This window comes from Hypomesus transpacificus, chromosome 17 (assembly GCF_021917145.1).
Source record: "Hypomesus transpacificus isolate Combined female chromosome 17, fHypTra1, whole genome shotgun sequence".
Lineage (NCBI taxonomy): Eukaryota > Metazoa > Chordata > Actinopteri > Osmeriformes > Osmeridae > Hypomesus > Hypomesus transpacificus.
In genome coordinates, this window is record NC_061076.1 from 2,880,588 (window position 1) to 2,903,267 (window position 22,680).

General features: G+C 50.1%; 2 protein-coding genes across 3 annotated transcripts; both read right to left on the bottom strand.

The window, feature by feature from the left end:
* Positions 1-199: 199 nt before the first annotated feature.
* On the bottom strand, positions 200-2,635 carry LOC124479894 (kelch-like protein 11). Its single transcript, XM_047038840.1, has 2 exons — positions 2,047-2,635; positions 200-1,874 (listed from the first exon to the last, which is right to left on the bottom strand). The coding sequence occupies exons 1-2, from the start codon at positions 2,574-2,576 to the stop codon at positions 290-292; spliced, it is 2,115 nt and encodes a 704-aa protein (XP_046894796.1). The 5' UTR covers positions 2,577-2,635; the 3' UTR covers positions 200-289.
* A 441-nt stretch (positions 2,636-3,076) lies between these two features.
* aclya (ATP citrate lyase a) lies at positions 3,077-20,591 on the bottom strand. 2 transcript variants are annotated; one of them, XM_047038334.1, is made up of 29 exons: positions 20,439-20,591; positions 18,642-18,811; positions 17,127-17,249; positions 15,138-15,200; positions 14,766-14,956; positions 13,480-13,559; positions 12,480-12,610; positions 11,348-11,466; positions 10,724-10,860; positions 10,576-10,637; positions 10,340-10,457; positions 10,032-10,183; positions 9,178-9,271; positions 8,662-8,691; positions 8,079-8,220; positions 7,732-7,900; positions 7,534-7,638; positions 7,226-7,422; positions 7,047-7,128; positions 6,802-6,912; positions 6,562-6,689; positions 6,339-6,432; positions 5,963-6,117; positions 5,476-5,626; positions 5,217-5,360; positions 5,016-5,129; positions 4,825-4,907; positions 4,379-4,455; positions 3,077-4,270 (listed from the first exon to the last, which is right to left on the bottom strand). In XM_047038334.1, the coding sequence occupies exons 2-29, from the start codon at positions 18,798-18,800 to the stop codon at positions 4,176-4,178; spliced, it is 3,306 nt and encodes a 1,101-aa protein (XP_046894290.1). In that variant the 5' UTR covers positions 18,801-18,811; positions 20,439-20,591; the 3' UTR covers positions 3,077-4,175. The 2 variants fall into 2 exon arrangements, with proteins under 2 accessions (XP_046894290.1, XP_046894291.1); XM_047038335.1 differs by lacking the exon at positions 8,662-8,691.
* Between the last annotated feature and the right edge of the window lie 2,089 nt (positions 20,592-22,680).

Sequence of the window (22,680 nt, forward strand, 5' to 3'; positions counted from 1 at the left end):
GTGGGCTGGAAGTCCGGGGGCAGGGAGGTGGGCTGGAGGTCCGGGGGGCAGGGAGGTGGGCTGGAGGTCGTGGGGCAGGGAGGTGGGCTGGAGGTCGTGGGGCAGGGAGGTCGTGGGGCAGGGAGGTGGGCTGCAGGTCGGGGGGCAGGTCGTGGGGCAGGGAGGTGGGCTGGAGGTCGTGGGGCAGGGAGGTGGGCTGCAGGTCGGGGGGCAGGAGGTGGGCTGGAGGTCGTGGGGCAGGGAGGTGGGCTGCAGGTCCGGGGGGGGGGCAGAAATAAGGGCGGCGGGCTCAGCACTCTATCTGGGACTGCAGCTGCCTGCGAAGGGTGAGGGTGCGTCGGTGCAGCTGCTGCATCTGCTGCATGCGGTCCCTCTGCCTCGCCAGGTTCTGGGGCATGGGGTAGCGCTGGCAGCCGTACAGGAAGCGGTAGGGGATGCGGACGTGGCAGGCGGTGGCCCTGCAGCGGGGCTGAGGCATGGGCGGCAGCAGCATCCAGCGCTTCCTCTCTGCACAGTACCGGTAGGCCTCCTTGCGGTACTGCTTGTCCATGTCGTCGCTGTTCTTCCAGCCGCCGATGACAAAAACGTTGTCGTCAAAGTGGCAGATGGCGGCGCCCTCGATGCTGGTCACCTCCGGCGGCAAGCTCTCCAGGATCTCGTCGGGAATGCGGGCGCTGATCTTCAGCTGGGCGGCGTCGTCGCGCACCGCGTAGCTCTTGGGGCAGCAGGAGGCCGTGTGGTAGAAGTTGGTGGCGGCCACGGCCATCTGGAAGACGCAGTAGTTGTCGACGAGGGGCAGGGAGTCGACGTCCTGCCACTGGCGGCTCTCCGTGTCGTAGCGCGTCGTCACCGTCTTCAGCCCGTCGTCGCTGTCCGTGTCGACCGGTGTGCGAGCCGTCACGTAGACGTAGCGGTCCTCCACGCTCACCGCCTTCACGTCCCGTAAGATCTTGGGCGCCGACTCCAGGTTGAGCCACTTGTCCTGCTCGGGCTCGTACACGCTCACGTCTTTGAACCCCGGGCTGAAATTGCCGTGGCCCCCGATGCTGTACAGGGTGTCCTTGATGCACGTGAGGCCGAACGAGTGCTTGCGGGTGGTCAGGTTGCTCACCTGCTCCCAGGTGTTGCGGTTGGGGTTGTAGCGCTCCACCGTCTTGGCGAAGCCCGGCTCCATGGAGCCCGCAACGTAGACGTGAGACTCGGTGGCCGCGATGGCGTGGCCGTCCAGGTGGTTGTGAATGTGCGGCAGGTTGACCCAGCGGTCCTCGTAGATGAAGTAGCCCACGCACTCGCTCAGGTAGTCTCCCCCCTCTGACACCCCCCCTACAACCATGATCACGTCCATGTTCTGGCCGAAGCGTGGCTGGAAAGTAGGCACGTAGGAGGACCAGAACTCCAGGTCGGCTGACTTGAGGTTCTCGAAGCGAATGGCGTGGCCCTCCACGGCCTCGGACACCAGACGGAGGCAGGCCTCGTTGGCTGACACCAGGGCCTCGTTCTTCACCACCCTGGCCAGGTAGGTAGGCTTGATCTGAGGCAGCCTCAGGAGACGGAACAGATCCTCAAAGTATCGTCCTCGCTCCTCCGTGTTCCTCTGCACCCACTTCACCACAGCCTCAAACAGCACTTCCTCGGAGTCCACCGTGATCTCTGCATCCGACAGCCAATCACGCACAAGGTGGAACGGCAGGGTGTAGAACTCTTCATCCTGGATGACCTTGTGAAAGTTGCGACGGATCATGTCTGCAGCCCGCAGGGCTAGCTGGTCCAGAGTGTACATGTGGGCCAGGCTGTGTACCGCTACACAGTTAGCCAGGCTCAGCTTCTTCTTCAGAAATTCGCCACAGAACTCCTTCAGTTGCAGTAAAAGGAACCTGTAGACAGTGGCAATTCAGGGAAAACAATCAGTCAGCATGCCAACAACTCTAAGAATCCACAAACTCCTATAAAACAGGTTTAACAAGTTAAAAGAGTGGGTCAATGCACACAGCGTATCAGGTTTGATTTTTACTAGCTACTGAACAACAGAGAAATAGCATTGCTAACCTGTCAGCGAGCTCCAATACTTCATGCACATTGCAGGTGCTAACCCGTATCTCTCCAGTGTACATGTACTGGATGACACTTTCCACCGTTTCTGCGTCTGGTCCCAATTCCGAACTCCATTCTTTCATTTCAACCCGCCCGGACAGCGACTCTGAGAACTGCCCTCCCAGAAGCGGAGTAAAATAGTCCGTTGCCGCGGCCAGCACGGAACGGTGTGCGGAAAACTGACAGCTTTGAACATTACCAGTTGCCGCGGCACTGCTAAAGGCCAGTGTAACGTCGCAGAACAACCCCTGCTTTCTCTGTTCGTTCTGCCTGCGAGACAGCTCTGAGCAGTGGGAGGAAGATGTAAAATCCTCGGCCTCTTCCGCGTCCCCGTCTCCAGCAAGGACGCTTGCTGTGCTGGTTCCGGTACTGCTTCGAGATGAATCTTCAATGTTCGGGGCTGCAGCTGCCATTCTGTTGCGGGAAGTCAGAATTCGGAATTGCAGTAAACTTGTGTGCGAACGAACACACACGCAGACACACATACATGAACTCAAGAAGACAAATTTACAGTCATGCGCACTGGGGGATGCTAGGGCGTTACCGCTTCTGTTCCGACATGTCCCGCCCACTCAACGTTGACAGACAGACTCGCCTTTTTAACCTACTCACGATTTTGTATTCATACGAATGTGAATTATAATTGAGATTATTATTTTTTTAGGTGTATTCTATTGGTGACTAAAACACCTTGATAAGACTAGAGAAGTAGGCTGACAAACATTTTAGTGTTACGTGATTCCGAAATGAGTGCCTAAATAAAGGCAATGCACTGAAATGAACTCCCCTCATAAATCCTCTTGATTCAAAGTTGAAAGCACCACACTAAGTGGTCAAAAGTAGAATTGAGTATCTAGATAGTTACATTCAGTATCTAGTTGTGCTAAGGTGTTATACTTTCACCGCACAGCCAAGGAAGAAATACATTAAATATAAATACAAATAAAGAATTATATTTGGTGGAATAAACACAAAACAAACTTGCTAATCTAATGACTCATCTTTATTGTATTCCTTCACAAAGCTCTGAAAAATATATGACATTTTAACAGAAGCACGTTGTACATCACATTGGCTTTTCAACGACATCAAAAATGAATGACAACACAGATGAACACAGAAAAATCCCCCTTCAAAACAAACTGGCCTACAGATTAGTGAAATTCTAAGAAAAGAAGGACGAGAAAACAACCCTGTTGCCCTTTGGGGCGGGCACTCTCCTACACTACTTGGTCTGAGGGAACACAAACGACCAACGTGACCAGATGTGCATGTACAGTATATCAAGACAATGATCTATTACATTCTTATAACGTTTACTTACTCTGCAGTTAAAACATCTATACATTAATAAATGACGTAACCCAAATTATTAGGCACTAGCTAACATTATTGCACTATGGCTCACCTCTAATAGCAAGCTCACGGTTTTGATATGGCACCGACAGACACACTCAAGAGAACTGCACAGACACACACACACATTAGTCTGTGATACACAGACACATGCTTTGTAAACTGAGATATGACGAATGGGGCACATATTCAAATATTTCACGGGAATATTAACGTTGACAGCAGCGATGGGAGTAGTAGTGGCAGTGAGTACCAGAATAGGGAGGCTACGTTTCCCAACTGGTCATCTTAGGAGGATGATCTCCCTGATCTCCCCAGGACTGCAGGGTTAGTGTCAACCAGTGAATTAGCTGTCTTCCTCGCCTCCTGTTACAACAGCTTTATCCTTAAATCTCGAGCAGTCTCAGATTATTACCCACCCGTCAAAGAGCTTCACAGTTCTGCAAGCTTTGTTATTATCGGCAAGGTTACAGTATTGTCGATGAACTAGCTAGCTGTTTTTAAAGATTAAAATGGCACCCGGTTAATATGGTCAATTCCACTGTTGAAATGCATGTATTCTAATGATAGTAAAACATCTATGCTACTAATGATAGACTAAGAACCCTCTCCCCAAATCCTCACACAGCATGAGGGTGACAAAGGCAGGGACGCAGCAGAGCAGAGGATGAAGGCTAGAGAGAGGGGGCACAGGGGGCTAGGGGGCACAGGGGGCACGGTCGGTGGTGTTACATGGACATGTGTTCTGGGAGCACATAGGAGATATCATCCCAGGGGTGACGATACAGGCCCTGCTTCAGCCTCTTCTGGTCCAGGTAGTGACCTGGGAGGGAGAGCAGAGAGAGCAGCATCAGCAGTGTCATACGGAGGTCAAGCGTGACCCCACAGGTTTTAGCTTGGCTGGGGTCAGGGGTCAAGACTCCTAACTCACCGATGAATCCCATGCTGCGACCCAGGACGAAGATCCCGTTCAGCGCCCCGATCTCCACAAACTCATCTGCCTCATCCCTGTGGGGGGAAGCGGATTCACGTCAATAACCAGTGCTACTGAGTACAGTACAGTACAGTGCTACTGAGTACAGTACAGTACAGTACAGTACAGTACAGTACAGTACAGTACAGTGCTACTGAGTACAGTACAGTACAGTACAGTACAGTACAGTGCTACTGAGTACAGTACAGTACAGTACAGTGCTACTGAGTACAGTACAGTACAGTACAGTACAGTACAGTGCTACTGAGTACAGTACAGTACAGTACAGTGCTACTGAGTACAGTACAGTACAGTACAGTACAGTGCTACTTTATAAAAGACCAGCCGAGCCCCACGCACTCGTGAGAGGCATAGGAAGAGGGAAGTGTCATGGACGGACGTACCGTGTGAATCCACCACAAGTCCTGAGCAGATCGACGAAGGCCACGCCGATGAAACCGTCCACATTCAGGATCAGGTTGGGTTTCTGAAACGGCAATACAAAAATTAAGTGGACACTTAGATAATGATTCAACCCGATGGGGCAACAGGGTGAATGGTATTCCGATAAGAGGTCTGTTATTGTGAATGTGACCTTGGAGGTGGTGATCTTCTCGACATCCAGGGCATAGTCTAGCAGCTGGGTGGCAGGGAAGTTCTGCTTCACAAAGTCCTTAAGGATCTGGACTCTCATGTCAGGGTTGTTGATCTAGATGCAACACAAACACAGGCATTGTAAAAGGACATTTCAGGAAAGGACCAAAAAAAAACTAAAAACAATATGGCCTGAACTCACTGATTTGACCCTGTGGCCAATGCCCATGATCAGTTTGCCCTCTTTCTTCATCTTGTTGACAAACTCCATGGGCAGCATCCCGCTGTCGAAGGCCTTGCTAAACTGCTTGGCAGCAGCATCCAGAGCGCCTCCAAAGCGGTCGCCCTGACAACCAGACGAGAAAAAAAGGTCTAAAACACTTTGCACCTGCCGCCGCATCCTGAGCGTGTGGTGGACGAGCGGGTGAAGACGACTGTGTGCAGATTAAGGACGGTCTTACGATGGTGAGTAGACCTGACGTGAGACTGGAGATGAGGTCTTTCCCAGCGCGGGCACACACGATGGTGTTGTGGGCACCGGACACAGCCGGTCCGTGGTCGGCCGTGACCATCAGACACATCTCAATGAACTGGCAGGCGTACCTGGGCAACCTGGAGACAGGGGTGGAGGGCTCGACAATCTAAACACAGGGTAGTCACACAGCGTGTGGATATGGATTGTTGATTGTTACATTTACATTTAGTAATTTAGCAGACGCTCTCATCCAGAGCGACTTACAGTAAGTACAGGGACATTCCCCCGAGGCAAGTAGGGTGAAGTGCCTTGCCCAAGGACACAACGTCATTTGGCTCAGCCGGGAATCGAACTGGCGACCTTCAGATTACTAGCCCGATTCCCCACCGCTCAGCCACCTGACTCCCTGATTGTTGTCATGTGTTTGTGAGCGTTGATGTTGAATGTCAGTATTGTGTGACTGGGAGGGTCACCTTCTCTGGAACCAGAGCAGCCCCAAGGTTCCCCCGAGTCCCATCTCTGATTTGAAGACCTCTGTGATGGGCATGCCCGCGTAGATCAGCTCCTGGCCTCTCTCGTCACAGATACTGGTCATGAAGGAGGCCGGCTTACGGATCAGACCCAGCTCCTACAGGGCACAGGAGGAGGGACAGTCACCACAACCTCCCCAGGCAGTGCTCTTCATCTGTTTCAGTTTAACCCAACCCCAAGTGGTTCACTGCAATTTGCCTCGTATGCATGGCAACGGCAAATATTCAGCTACAGAGCCAAAAGGACATTGTGATTCATCGTTACGGTAACTCATACAGGACATGCGTCAGCCTGCTAATGACTGGTTGGAAGACCCACCCGTGCCCAGGAGTAGTCCATTGGCACCGTGGGAGGAGGCACCTCCGTTGCTGGGACGATGACTCCTTTGGCAACAAGGTCATCGTACACTGACCTGCACAGGCGGACAACAAAAGGTCACAACATTTACAGGCCAAAACCCTGTCAAAACAAGAGTCTGGGAAATACCTTCTATCATACCTTTAAACTTGAGAACTCATTACAATCGGTAGAGGACACTTACCCAATGAGTACGCCCAGCTCATCAAAGCTTTTGGGTACAAAGGCTCCAGCGTCCTTCAGGGCTTGGTTCTTTGCCACCGCCGTCTCCGAAGCCTGGTTGGCACAGGCACCAGCATGCCCAAACTGGACCTGGATGAGGAAAAGCAGGAAATGACCCGGTAAACATCTCTCTCTAGCCTGCTCCAGACCTCCATGTCCCACAGCCTTGTCATGGCCGCTCCCTCGTGCCCCGCCCTCTCACCTCCGAGGAGAACATGGTGGCGCAGGTCCCGATACACCAGGACACCACAGGCTTGGTGATGCGACCCTGCTTGATGCCCTGGCAGATCTTGTACTCCTCTGTGCCCCCGATCTAACCGGGTTTCCAAATGGAGCACATTCGCAGTTAGGAATACCAGGACGTCGGATGTCATAAAAATCGAATTGGAATTTGAAAGACAAGGCTCCCTTTTCTAAATGTTAACGTGGATGATTAAAAAGCCTCACCTCTCCCAGCATGACAATCATCTTCACCCCAGGGGTGTCCTGGTACCTCAGCACATGGTCGGTGAACACAGAGCCTGGGTATCTGCAAGAGAGACCAGCAGTGAAAACATGTCCATATTCACACACACACACACACACACACACACACACACACACACACTCACCCACACAGTCCTTACCTGTCTCCACCGATGGCCACCCCCTCATAGACACCGTCGGTGGTGCGGGAGATGATGTTGTTGAGCTCGTTGGACATGCCTCCAGAGCGGGACACGTAGGCCACGCTGCCTGGCCGGTACAGCTTGGAGGCCAGGATGTTGTCCAGCATGCCTCCTGTGTTGCCGATCTTGAAGCACCCAGGCTTGATCCCTCCCACCTGAAGATCAACACGGACACTCAAAAAAATCGGACATGGAAAAACACGACACGAAAATGGAACGACAGAAATCGCAAAGGATGCAAAAGGTGGGGTTGGTAAGAAACCTACCGTTGCCGGGCCAATGATAGTGACACCCTTCTCATCTGCCACCTTAATAATCTTCCTGGTCTGGGCTTCAGGGATGCCCTCGGCTATGATGGCGATGGTGTGGATCTGAGGAGAGAGATGAACCGGAGAGGTTGGAAAGCCATACCTCCAACTTCCACCCGATGCTTATACCTTATGAAGATGTCGTGTGGCCTTTACCTGTGGGTATTGCATGGTTTCCATGGTGCTGTCGAAGGCAGAGCGCAGCGAGGCGAAGCTGATGACCACGTCCACCCCAGGGTGTTTCTTCATGGCGTCGCCCATGTTCTTGTACACAGGCACCAGGATCTCCTTGTGACCCCAGTAGAACTTCTGCTTGTGGTCTCCACTGCAACACACGCCACACCCACCCACACACACACACCGTAAGGATCAGCTAAACACAGGGCCAGACACACACACACACACGACCACCAAAGCCAACTCTCAACCTTTGTGCAGCCGTGTGGCCTTTTCTGTGTCTACGGGTCCACTACTGTGAAAGCACTGAACAGGAAGTGACCTACGTAAAGGGGTAAACCATGGCAGCCACGGACGGCTCCTCCCTGGAGCAGACGTAGTCAAAGTCCAGCATGCCCTGCACCGCCCGCGTCTGCATGCCCCACACGATGGACTTGGTGTGCTTGCTGAAGAGGGTGGTCACCTTGACTGCAGCAGAACAGGATGGAGAGGTGGTTTGGACACATCACACAGGAAAAGGGGGTTTTCAACACACACACACGGCTTCGCCTCCAAAGCTTAGATACCCCGTCAAGCACAGGAGGGAGGCTGTTGAACTAGAGCACACGGACAAGCTTTTCATTTGACTCGATGGAACGTGGTACACAACTCCAACAGGACAGACAGAGCAAGCTGTGACGACACAGAGGGGAAAAGCCACAGCGAGGGATGACACAGCTACACAGGTTTGAACCACCAGGGGTTTGCGAGACCAGTTCAATTGCGCTCTCCAATCCAGAACCCGGTGCTAAGATTGACTTATTCATATTCCAAACAGTATTTAAGAGTTTAGAAAGGTAGCAGAACATCTCTTCCAAAACCCCCAGAAAGGATAGGACTATCCAGGAGGACACAGTCTGTGGAGCCTACCTCCTGTCCTGGCTGACGACGTCTCTCTCTCTGTGTTACACCAGCACACAACAACATACAAAAGCGTTAATGTGGTTAACAAATTAATGGTTAATAGTGGTTAATAAATGACCTGAAATTCCCATTGGGGATAAACAAAGTGAACCTGATCTAAATGGGATGTTTTATGGGATCCTTTATTTAGTAGCTTTATTCATTTAAGGTTTCAAAAGTCGAGGTTCTTTTAAAAAAATCAGAAAGGGCCATGGTTGTGTGTGACTTATGCTGATGTGTGGTTCCGGTGGCTAGGATTAGTTGTTGATGGCGTGCAGTAGCCTTCATGACCCACAGGGGGAGCTATGACACATGATCTGGAGAGCACACAAGGCAGTCTGTGCTCTAGTCTAGTGCATCCTGCAAACGTGGCAGTCATCTTACGTAACCTGGGACACACCAAGTTCTTAGTCTTTATGGTTCGCTGTAAGTGATTCCCACAATCAGTTGTGAGAGTGAGTGAGTGAATATTAGAGGCTTCACCTGGGGGGCCTCCTGGCTTGGGCTTCTTGGCAGGAGAGGCTCCAGATCCAGGCTTGGTCTCCGAGAAGGAGGCCGTCCTGCTGGAAGCTGGCGTCTGCGTTGGAGGGGGAGGACAGAACCGTGTTTTTGACTAATTAGCAGCGTTGAATTCTCGTTTCATTGCTCATCTGAAAAGCACCAAAATGCAAGGAGCTCTCTTGCAGTATTTTCCTGAACTGTACAATGGGGCTTAGTGTTGTAAACCTGCGGTGATGCCAGGGACAAACTGGGGGCTTGTGCCCCGGGGACTTCCATGGTTGACTGGGGACTTCTGTCTGGTGTTTAGACAACAGGGAGTGCATGGTGACACCCCGCATTCAGTACAGAGAGGAGCTATTCAGAGTATGATCCTTGTTTGGCTGGAACTACGGAGGGATATTCTACATGAAGAGTGTATTCCTACCCTGCAGAATGATGCCAAGTCAGAAAGAGCTGTTTCAAACACACACACACGCACGCATTTCTCTGAAAAGCCGGGTGCAGCACATGCTTAATGGACCCCTCCAGGCTGCAGCAGAGTCCCATTGTGCCCTGGGTGCTATTTAAGACCTCAGCATCACAAAGCCCTGCTCTCCACGACACAGTGACCTGCTGGGGACTGGATGGATGGCCTCAGCCAGGGACACCACCAGAGCGCAGTTAGGACAGAAGTGCAGGTCATGGTGACAGTCATGGTGACAGTCATACTGACTGTGGCACACAGCTCTGTTCACTCCTGTATTAAGACGTAAATTAATTCCTAAACTCTGGTCACCACCTCGTGCATAGCAACGCATTCCCCTATCTGGTCAGACTACGTGCACCATGTGACCTACGGATGCGCTGCCGCTGGAGAGCAGGAAGTTGGCAGTGTGGGCGGCAACAGGAGGCTGGTTGGGGATTGGTCGGTGGCCCAACGCCATGCCGACGATGGCAGTCATGTGAGTCTCTGTGCCGAAGACATGGATGGGGATGCCCGTGGTCTTACCTGAGGAAACATGGAGGAGAAGGTCTATGTTCACACAAACAGGACACACATTTGCACGATGCCTCAACGACAATAATCCTAATTCACCCAAAGAGCATCCATCTGAATAAACAGGTAAACAGGGATGGACAGCGGACTCTTGTGGGGGGTGCTTACCCACTTCTCCCATCACTCTAAGGCCCTCTTGGTAATTGGGTCCACCACGACGGACAAAAATCATGACCTCATGCTCCTTTAACGGGCCTTGGTAGTCCCGAATGGCTCTGACAATACCCTAATGAAGAGAGGTGGAGAGGGAGGACAAGAGACAACTTTACTTTTAATCTCAAATACAATGAAACGTCCTGTGTGAGGGGGCCCTGGGGCCGGGCTGACTACATCACTACACCCACCTTAAACGTGGCCGCCACATTGGTGAAGTTAGCGATGCTTCCTCCAATGATCAGGACCTTTCCTGGAAACGAGAACACAGCGTGTTCACAACACTGAACACACCGCCGGTCCACGGTCTGACCTCAACACTCGAGTTCTGTGCGTTACCGTCGGGGTGCTTCTCGCGGGTCATCAGGGAGAGGATGGTCTTGGCGTAGTCGTAGGTCTGCTGTTCGCTCGGAGCTCCAGAGTACTCCCCGTAATTAGCCAGCTCGTCCACCCCGCCCAGGTCACAGATGGTGTCACTGTGGAAGGATCCCATTTGTCAAAAACCGTGATATCGATGAGGACACGGAAAGGGAAAAAACTAAATGGAAACGAGAGGAACATTTGTATAAATCAGTTCAACGCAACACATTACCAAAAAAGAACACTGTGGAAACCGTGCACAACTAAGACACACTCCTCTGCTTAGTCAGTAACACTGAGGCATTCATTAGTCACAGCAGGTGCACCCTGGCGCGACACGCACTACGTCCCTGACAGCCTGGGAAAGCAAGGAGGCGCCAGCTATTCCTCCAGACTCTTGTTAAGACGACATTGTTAGAGAATCTAATTTAACTCTCGGCTGAACAAGCAGCGTGTGGCCAGGATCAATGGGACTGCAGCATCTCTGGAGTACCCTCCTCATGTTCAACCTGATCATCCAGTCCTGTAGCTTTGGAGCCATATGTGGCTACGACAGGGAAGCTGTCTCAGTTCAAGGCAAAGGCACGCCATTGGCTCGTCTACCTGTAGACAACGGAAGCCCCTCCTCCTGCCACCATGGTCCAGATTCGTCCACGGGGGTTGAGCAGGGTGAGTTTGAGACTGGCCCCACTCTTGGCGTCCAGGTCTGCGATGTAGGCCTCCTGTGGGGGACATGGGGAAGGTCAGTCTGAGGTTAAGGACAAGGATCTCTTCACTGCTGCGGTCTAATCAGGTTGGAGCCTGGTTAGAGCACCACTCGCAATGCTGTGCACGTATTTAGGCTTCCTGTCATTGACAGGCGAGGAGCAAGAGTTATGTTTAGCTTCATTCGGGCGGGCATCCTCGCATGTTCCATCTCCCTCATGTTGCATCGACATCGCACATGTTACGAGCTGGTTGGCCAGCAGCGCTTGTGACAGCGAGGAGCACAGCTGGAGACCCAGAGTAAACACATCCAATCAAATACCCCCCCCCCACCCCTCAGCCGCCTAATTAGACTGGCCCGTCTGCTAGCCTCTGTCTAAAACGGGCTCAGTCCAGCGTCAGGCAGACGGCGACAAAGCAGCACATATAAAAACTGCCCCAACTCTAAAACATTTGTAGCAAATATCTACTTCGCATTGATGAGGAGTAACCTAGAGGACGTCCCGGTGTGTCCCTCCCTTCTTAAACGCTCGATCCAGGGTCACCATGGAAACAAGGTGCCATCTCAGGATGAGTCATGGCTGGCTGATTAATGGCCGAGCCGGCCCCTCCCCTTCTTAATCAGTGCCCCACGGTGCAGCTGGGAGAGGGGAAACTGCAAGAGGACCAGGGTAACTGAAACCCTCATATTCCCTAGAACACATGCTGACGTGTCAATTAGCAAACAGGATAAAGGAAGAAGGAAGTTGATCAGCGAGTCAAACCTGCAAGAGAAAGATGAGCAACCACCGGTATTCAGAGTTTGTTTCCACGTGTTGTTGCTTGAGAGGTCATGTGTTGTCTCTGTGGACTCTAATTTGCTGAAAGAAAATTGCCTGTATGACTCATAACTAATCTGTAATACCTCCACGTTATCTTTTACGACTTCTTAGAATCTGCCCTCAATGTCCTACTTCCTTCAATATCCCTATCAACAGACAGATGACTGTGACGTCTCCAGCAGTGGTGTGCTCCCTGTTGCAGCCCTCACCTCGGGGTAGGCCTCCCTGCCGAAGGGGGGGGGGAACTCCACATCCCCCCACTTGGCCTTACAGAGGTAGTCAGCCGTGGCGTCGATCTTGGCCGCCATGTCAAGCACAAACACGCCATCCTTGGTGACAACTACGAGAGAGAGAGAGAGAGAGGCAGAGAGAGAGAGAGACACACACACACACACACAAAGACAGTGTATAAGAGTGAGGCGTCAGCACGGCCAGGAACCACATGTACTTATTGATATTCGCTAACTCACTTGGCTCAGACTGTAATCTAATCATGGCCTCCTCTCCATCTGTGACATCACCGCACTAACATCTTTCAGCCAATGGCTTTACTTCAGATATAGATATGCACGGCTGGTAGGAATGCAAAGAATGTAATGCCAGTGTTTTCATTATCAATGTATGTTCGAAGATTCGCAAGTGTTCATTTGTGAGTATGTGCGAGAGCTTGTTTTCCCCAGACACCTCCCGTCTCCAGCAGGGATGAACTGAAATAGGAGAGAGGGAAGTGGAGAGGCCCGAGCCCACCCCTAGGGGGCGTCCTAACCCCCCCACTCCCTTTGGGGGAGGCAGGAGGGCCGGGGGGGGAGGGGAGGAGACACATCAAAGAGGAGAGGGGCGGTCTCGGTAGCCCTAACCCGTTCCACAGGAACAGATGCCACTGGGCATATACTGGGGCCCAATTACTCCGTTATAAACACACAGCACAGTCATCAAACAGGAGGACTATGAATTATTGAGCCTTTTCCTCCCTCAGCATTAGAATATGTTGCGACGAACTTCTGCAGTGGCTCCATCACCGCAGGATGTCGGCTTTTAAACTTTCTTTCTGATCTCATTCCAAATGTCTTGATCTCATGACAAAATGATTGGTCCGTGCTGGAAGGCTCGAGTCTGAATTTGGGAACAGCGACGTTGAGCATCCTGTTTGGGTGCTTGTGTTGGAGGGTGGTCTGTCAGGACTGGTGCTGGGAGACTGAGAGAACCTACCCACTGGGTTGATTTCCAGGTAGGTGAAGTACAAGTCTTCATACAGGTTGAAGAGTCCAACCACAAAGCTGGCCAGAACCCTGCAGGAAAGACAGGAAAGACAACTCATGTAAAATGACCTTATACTGTATTCTCCTCACCGCAGCAGTTATCAATGTATAACTAGCAAGATTAGTTCGACTGTGACTGCTTCCAGATGGTGCAAAGAAGCATATTTATGTCTACCAGTTATTCCTCCTAGACAGTGAGTCACACTTCTGCAGAAAGAACACTCAACGTAAAAAACATCCGTAAAGGGAAGGAGGAGGGAGGACAAGAATGGAGGAGAGACAGCACTCTAGCTTCCTCGACAACACCTGTAAATTAACTGCCAAACAGACAGCTTGCTACCAAGGAGGAAATCTTGAATTTACTCCTGCCTGCCCCTGTCAAAACAGAGATGAAGTGTGGGGGGAGGGAGCAGTATGTCTTCCTCTCCCCTGCCTGTCAGTGGAGCAGGCAGCTCTGCTGCCCCCCGTGACCATGTCAGTCTCCTGTCAGGAGAGCTGCTTTAGCAGCCAGGAGCCCACTGGCCAACCCAGAGTGACTCAGCACATCCTGACAGGCCCAGCCCCCCCCCACCCTCCTTCTGTTCTGGATCCACACCCAGGAAGGGGGGCAAGGCTTGAGGGAAGTGGGCGAGGCGGAAGGAGAGGCTTTGGCCTGAACCGGGGTGGAGAGCCATCTTCCTCAATGTCAGCCAAGACAGGGGAGTCTAGCCAGACCCCCACCCTGCCGTGAGAGGGGGCCGCCGGGAGAAAGGGAGGGGGGCCACTGTGTTCGACCCATCAAAATAAAACGCCAGGCCCCGAGGACGTGCCTAGAATGGGACAGAGGGGGGAGGACGGGGCGATGGAAGAAAGGCGAGCGGGTGGAGGGAGGGGGTTTGTCATTTGTCTAATGGAACTCAGGCCATCATTCAACCCCCCCCCCCCCCCCCCCCCAGCTCTCCCCCCCTCCCAACCCCCAGCTTAACTGTATTATCTGAAAATGCCTGGCCATCTCTTTCCTCTCCTCCCTCCGTCATCCACACTGTGTTGTGCTAGTCTTTCCTTTCCAGCCTGACCCACGTCCAGAAAAAGTCCCTTCCCCAGCCCCCCCTGTCGCTAGGCCTCGAAAGAGAGGTCGACCTTCCGGGAAAAAAAAAAAACCCCGGAAAACCTATATCGCCGTATCTGCTGATGATCAGAGTGCCTTTCTCGCCGTATCTGCTGATGATCAGAGTGCCTTTCTCGCTCTCCACTCACGCTTTCCTGTCGGCCGGGACGTGACTCAGGAGCTGTTTCTTCACGGCGTCCTCGCTGATCTTCTCGTCCACGCCCACCAGCAGTTTCTGGGCCTTGGCGTCCACGTCGCCCACGTCCACGCCGCCCTCATGGTGGAACAGCACGTAGTCGCCCTCCCGGGTGGCGTAGATGCACACGTAGAACTCCTCCTCCTGATGGCCGCACACAGAGCAGACTAAAGGTCAAACCCACTGGAGACAGCCACAGCTGACGTGGTCTAAGAAGGTCTACTGAAGGCGTTGGACTGTATTGTGGCTGGTGGTTGAATGGAACACGGCTGGGAAACCTGTTCGTGAACAGGTTTGTATTGAGAGACAGAGTGATTTAAGCTACCTGCTTATGAGCAACGAACGGCTCAATGAGGAAGTTCTTCAGGACACCCTTAGCTTTTCCCACCTGAAAAACAAGCAACAAGGAATTGGTTAGGGACTGAAATGTCTTAAGCTATTCATTTTGTAATTGGTGTGTGTAGTGACCTGGATGAGCAAGAAGTCAGTTTGAATTCACATGAGAGATAGAGTCTATGATACGGCTACATAAATAAATATAAAATACAGCTACGGAACAGCTCCGAGCCAGTGTAGTTCAGACTGTAGAGTCTGGAGGATCCATCTTAATGCAACAGTGCCCTTGTTTACAGGTCCACCCTCAGGACTGATGTGGAGAGGAGGATGGAGTGGGAGGGGAGAAGTGTGTACAAAGCATTGGAGAGAGGCATGAACGGACAGGAATCAGAACGACAATAGCGAGAGCGGACAAAACGCTCACTCAGCCAGTCAGGAGAAACTGTGGACAAGACTGAGGTGACGTCTGGGAAAGGAAGAACAAACTGGTTTTGTGAGACCGAGTTCGGAGCAGGACTTGCCAAAATACGACAACAGAAGGCTTGTCCCGAAAAGTCTCAAAGTGACATCGTCAAAATATCAAATTCTCGCACACAGCATTTAAGCTGTATAGAGACGAGGTCCTCTGAGACTTGAATTCAAATGGAAATGGTTGAAAAAGAGAGAGTAAAGTGGCTGCCATGTACTGCTGCAGGCAAGCCCCCCTCCCCCCCCTAACCCAGCCCTCTCATTTGGGCTGGCTGTCACAGCACTAGCACTAAAAGGCCACTAGGCATAAAATAACCAGGGACTGCCCAGGAAAGAAGTAAGACAGAAAGAAAATGAGAGGGGGGGGGGGGGGGGGGGGGAAGGTTGACATTTTAGAGAAAGGGACATAAAAAGAAACGAGAACGGAGAAAACAGGTCATGTGACTGAAGCCCCTCGAGAAGCGGAGGCCAATTTAGAAATAAATGAGGTGGCACTTCTCCAGCCTCCAAGATGGGATGATAGAAATCTGCTGTGCAATGTACGTAATTAACTATAATATGACATAACTGATGAAATATTAGTCAAAATGCTGAATCATTAACAAATGATATAAAATGGGGGTAAGGCTGTCAAAAAAAAAGATACATTCCATTGGTGTAACACCTCAACCCTGACTTCATCGATATGCTTAGACACAACTAACCACAACTCTAGTTCCACCCAATGACTAGAGAGCTGTACATCTTCAATGGATTTGGGCACAGGATTACACATAAATCACTATAACAGAGTAGGAGGCTGAGGAGTGAGAGAGAAGTGGATCTGCCAAACTAGATTGTTCACAGTCGCTGGTCTCTGACCCCTTCCTCGAACTAGCTAACAGTCACTTTCAGATACATAACACACACGACAGATGAACTGCAACACTCTCACAAAGTCACCTAAACGGCAGTTTAAATTTAGATTGTAAAATTGCCGGTCCCATCTGCGAAAGCTACAATTTACCACAATAACACGACACGTTGAGGAAAACACCAGTGGCATTATCAATTCAGTCTCATTAATAAGCCCCGACAGCCACTGACGTTTTTATGGAACGTCTAGTGAGAGATAGATCCAAGCTCTCCCCCACATCGGCTAATGGTTTATGAAGCAACACACCCACACACACACACCTAAGTGGCAAACAGTGATATATCTACTGCACCGTGATGGTTGTACCGAAACAAATGTTGTTTACTCCCTAGCAGCTCCCTGCCATGGCTGAGTGGGCTGACTGACTAGGACCGGACTGAAAACTCCTCAGCAATCTATGCCGAGCTGTTAGAACATTTAAACGAACGTTGGGGAAAAAATACCCAAAAAGATACAAAATGAGATAAGAGGGAGACAGTAGGAAGTTTTGTTGCAGGTAGGGTGGAAGGGCTGAAAGTGTATTCAGTGGAGATTGTGTGTGTGTGTGTGTGTTAGTACACGTGTGAATAATGAGTTGGTGGATCGCTGACTCACTGCGGTCTCTCTCATGAGTCGGGTCTTCAGCCAGTCTCTGACGCCATTCAGGTCCAAATTGACACCCACCAGACCCAGCTTGCCCCGCCTCTTGATCAGCTGATCTGGCTTCACCACCAACCTCTGAAAGTCACGAAGACAACATGGCCGAACGGTTAGCATGACATCATCTCATCTCCCCACTCGCAGACAAGGATACCTATAAAAGTCAAGACAGTAGACATAAATGATCCTGTTGAGGCCGTTTTTTAGATAGGGTTCATGGTGTGGGACAGACGGGTGATTTAATATGATCTTATTCGTTTCTTCCACATCTGGACCCTAGCCTGTGATCTTTCAGGAGGGTCTCCACCACCGCCGCCAGAGCCAGACATGGTTCCTGGGACACCTCCTCCCCCCTCCCAACCCCGTTACCTCCCAGAAGTGAGTCACCTACAGAGGGAGACTTATGAGATGGGAGCCCATTAGAATCTGGGGGCCTGCCAGAGAACCCAGGGTGAAAGTTAATGCTATTTCCTAATCAATCCTGTCCCAGCGCCTGTATCTCAGTCTGTATCTGCCCTCCTCCACTCGCCCCTCCCATTCCTCTCTGCTAATATAACCTCCCAGCACACAGAAAGAAAGCATCAGACAAACACAGACAGAGAGGAGAGAGATGTAGATCAATGTGGAATTCTCCCCCTTTAATATGTAATATACGAGGTCTACAAGAGACTGTAGATTCCAGTATATATCCACGCGTACATACCCAATGCAGGATTCAAATCCATATGCATCTACAGTACTTCTTTTCAGTGTGAAGCTTTAAGAGCTGCAGGAGATGGGGCTGCTGGCCACAACCAGAGCTAACAAGCGCCAAGAGACCACTCTCCCACTAAGTAATTGCTCCTGTTAAAAATGAGGATCATTTCAAACAAGCCACAGTGGGAGGAGCTCTTCCGATGATGGCCTTTTATGATTATCGAAAATGGAGCAGCTCATCGTGCCCTTGAAATGTTGGGGCGCTGTCATGTACTGGCCACTGATGAAAAATGTATTTAAAAAGCCCTGTTCTTGTGAGGAACCGGTGAGGGGGCACCCTCTGATGGGTCCTGTGAGGGGGCACCCTCTGATGGGTCGTGTGAGGGGGCACCCTCTGATGGGTCGTGTGAGGGGGCACCCTCTGATGGGTCGTGTTAGGGGGCACCCTCTGATGGGTCCTGTGAGGGGGCACCCTCTGATGGGTCCTGTGAGGGGGCACCCTCTGATGGGTCGTGTTAGGGGGCACCCTCTGATGGGTCGTGTGATGGGGCACCCTCTGATGGGTCTTGTGAGGGGGCACCCTCTGATGGGTCCTGTGAGGGGGCACCCTCTGATGGGTCGTGTGAGGGGGCACCCTCTGATGGGTCGTGTGAGGGGGCACCCTCTGATGGGTCGTGTGAGGGGGCACCCTCTGATGGGTCGTATGAGGGGGCACCCTCTGATGGGTCGTATGAGGGGGCACCCACTGATGGGTCGTATGAGGGGGCACCTTACCTCCGTGAGCAGCCAGGGGTGGTCCTGTGCCAGCCGGTCAAAGTCCGTCTCAGGCGTGACGTTGGCATAGCGGAAGCGGTTCTGGACAGCTGCTGATGTACAGATGTACTTGTACAGGAACTCCTTCCCTGTCTGTTCGGAGATGGCTTTGGCCGACATGGCAGCTCAGACTAGACAGAGACAGAGAGATAAGGTCAATTGTATCTCGCTCTCCTTGTAACTGGATCGGTCCACCCATAACATAGAATCAGTATGAGCTATAGAATGACACCAAAATGCAGACTTTATCTCTGCTCCGTTACCTCTTCTGTCGGCATTAATTTGGTGGCTGTGATAGAAGTGACCTGTCCTGACAGTGACGCTACCGCTAACTTGATTAGCCCAGCTGTCCAAATTCAGGACCTGCCCCACTAATGGGCTGTCTAATTAAATAATCTCTGGTTAAATAATTAAACTGCTGTGGGACTGACCACTGAATATATATATAGTTTTTGTTTTGTTTTAAACATAGCCTACAATATATTTTTGCTACACAGGTTGTGTTAGATTAACATGACATCACTGTGGCCTTTCTCGTATGCCTTGCCAGCACACCAGTGTCATCTACACAACTGGTTAACCTAAGGTGATATGTAAACTGAGGTAAAAGGCTTCCTGTCCCCAACACACAAACACACCTTATCCTACGGCTTCGCACAGGGGAGATATTAGTGGACATTGGATATCAGCCTATAGTTTCACAACATACCATTTTTGACATGTGCCCTTCCCCCCTCAACCCTTCCCCAGTAAGGTGATGAAACACTTCCAGTATTGATCTAGCCTTGGCTTCCAGCTACACTCACCAAGGCAAAGCTTATCACTGCTTTTACCTCAGACCAGTGGATACCAATGATGAGAGCTCAGAGGGACTATTATTGGGCTGCCATTGCACTTACTCTGTCCTGTATAACAACTCTTGAAACTAAGTGGAAAGGACTAATGTCTCTTATGCAACCTTGCAGTGATGGAGAAGTGAGCTCACTGTCTGCTTAATTAGGTAAAATGCCGTAATATGGGTTCCATGTTTGCTCTTGCTGTAGCCCTGGCAGCGCCTGATCATGTGGATTAACCAGGAGATGTTGGAAGTATTGATCATGCTCCTTAGTCACCACATAGCTGTCTCCTAGCCAATAAAACCCAGTTAACGGGAGGAGCCAATTCAGACCCAAACACTATGGCCCATCCATCCCTTTCATTTCTGCTAGAGAGTTGTCAGAACTGTGATTTATCACCGCTCCATACGAAATACTAGGTTCAGCTCACAGGTGATCAATATTTTTTCCTCAGCTACACAAGGAAAGGAAAGATTGGCAACATTTGCAGGTAGAATGAAACACATGTGGGTATCAAAATCAGAATTTAGTTTAATCAAGTAAGTGGTCACAAACAAGGAATTTACTTATACGTACTTAAAACACATTGTTATAATGTATCTGGAATACTAAGGAATCGAATATTCATGAGAAAGAATACCTTGCTTTTATTGTTTGACCATTTTAGCAAATGCCCTGAGTGTACAGCAATAAGGAATAACGATTCATTCGCCAGATACTATAGGCTTAATAATTGTATTACCAGTTTAACTAGTTATAGCCTATACGCTCACATCCTTTTACCAACATTCCACTGTCACTTTCCCTGCCTCTCCTCTTACACAAATGCACTCACACACGAACATCATAAACTTGTTCAACTGGCTGTGCTCAATACTCAATTTCACCAGATTGAAAATAAAACTAGAAAAATGTATCATACCTTAAAAATGTCGTCAGAGGACTTCTGGGGCTTCTGCTGTTTTAACTGTTCAGTTTATTTTGTAATTCAGACGCTTTGTCGTTGTCAGCGTACACTTCCTCACTTGTGTCTCGTTTTCCCTCTCCACTCACGGCTTATGTCGGCAGATCGACATGGCTCATATCTGGTGCTCTCCGGTTGGCTAGCGTCACCCGACGTTCCACAGAGATCACGCCCACCACCGGTTAACAAAAGATATGTTAGTACGATTATGCACATTGACTGGTTACTGCTGTCTGTATGGAACACGTTGTAACCAATCCGATCCCTTGGTTTGCATGCTCATAATAATAAAAGTTACTTAGGCCACAAAATATGCATTTAATGTTTCTTAGCCTTGACCGTTTAGATTAGTCAAATGTGCACCAAAGCCGCATTTGCTTCCCAACTGTACAAAGCCAATAAACAGCACAACAGCCTAAACCAATCTAATAGCATTGAAACTATTAAGATAATGGAAGCACTGCTACCAATTTCTCTTACGGATTTGGCATAATTCCAATATGTGTTCCAATAGGTACATTTGGCAAGAACCAATCGGGTGACTATTGCAAAAATCCATGTGGCAATACAGAAGGTGCAATGCAGTGGTGCAAGCAAGAAAGCAGAAGATGATCCAGTACAATGTAATTAAATCACACTGCTTTCCTAGGATTAAGTGTAATAAAGGGACGGTTATGAACATAGTGGGGGTTTGTCAATATGCAGTCTAAGCTGTCTCTAACATTTAAAAATGTGTAACAAACAGGGTATTTGGCTAAATGAATATGTTAGTCATTTGTATATAATGTAGAATTTCCATACAGCTCAGATATGTAGCTATATCCGTAACAGTTGTAAATTCAATTGTAACAGTTCCAAATAAGTTGTAGGGTGCCATCTGCTGGAATATATACACTTGGCTCTAGTAGGAAAATACACCAAACAAGCAATTTTGAGCGAAGCATATTTTATTAAGTGTACAAAAAACAAGTGCAAAAATAGTGAAATAGTGACTCGTAACTGCTACATACACATGGCGTTGCTCTACGTATCCTACACATCGCTCATTGAAAGTGATATGTTGAAATGTGATGAAGAAAGTTTGGTTCAAACAGCAGTGGGATCGTTCGATGGTGCAGTCTCGAAGGACACAAAGATTGCAAAATGTGGACTTGGACTCTCACCAGTAACACAAGTACCAGCTGATGAGAAAAGTACAGATTCCATCAGCACTCTCCCTTTCATAACTGCATCCATGTGTATAAAACATTTTCTAACTATGCTTGACATTTTCAACCCTGCACATAACACTAAGTACACACCTTTTGCCCATTAGCTACAATTTGTTCGTTCAAAACAGACACGCAAAGACATGCACAAACACTCAACAAGTGGCTAACTCACAACTAAACCACAGTAAACTGACCAGCGTCACAAGACATCGCTGCAAAGGTTATGTGGCAGCTTTTCAATACATTTGATTGGAGCTGATATACGGTAAAATCCAGCATGCAATGACATCCAACTTCCTCAATCACACAATATGGAAATCGTCATCTAAATGCAAATGGTTATATATGCCTAGAAACACTGCCAAAAGCAAGTTATTATAGTGAAGTGAAGCAGTCCCTTGGTCGCAGCTGTAATCGAACCAAAAAACTAACTTCGTAAATGTGGCTCCTAAATGCATGACAAAAACACTGAACAGAGAGACGAGATGGACCCAACTGTAGTCTAAAGGCTTCGTGGTTTGTGTGATGCAATGCAAGAGAAAAGGCACAAAGCTCGTGGATTTAGGGTGGGGCATAAAAACACACCACCAGAAATCCCAAACATAGCAAACACCCTCCCACCGGCTGGATCAAAACACTATAACACCAGTCATCCCACACTCATCATTTCAACCCTTCCCCCCCCCCCCATTTAGAGGATGGTGCACTTTGGCTTCTTTTTCTTCTCAGACTCCTTTTTGGCTGGGTCGACCTTCTTGGGACCATACAAGCTAGTGAAACAAGCTTGAGCTGAAACGGGCTCCCTCAGACTAAGCAGCCATCTGCCTTTGCCATAGTATGCCAGAGAGCCCAGTTCCATCTCCACCAGCTCCTCCTGTTGACCCTCCTGTTGCTGTAGTGCCAAGATCTCCAGAAGGTCGAGCCCCGTCTGAACCGGCTCCACATCCTCCGCGCAACCCAGGGTGATGTGGGCACGGCTGCCAAGGGGT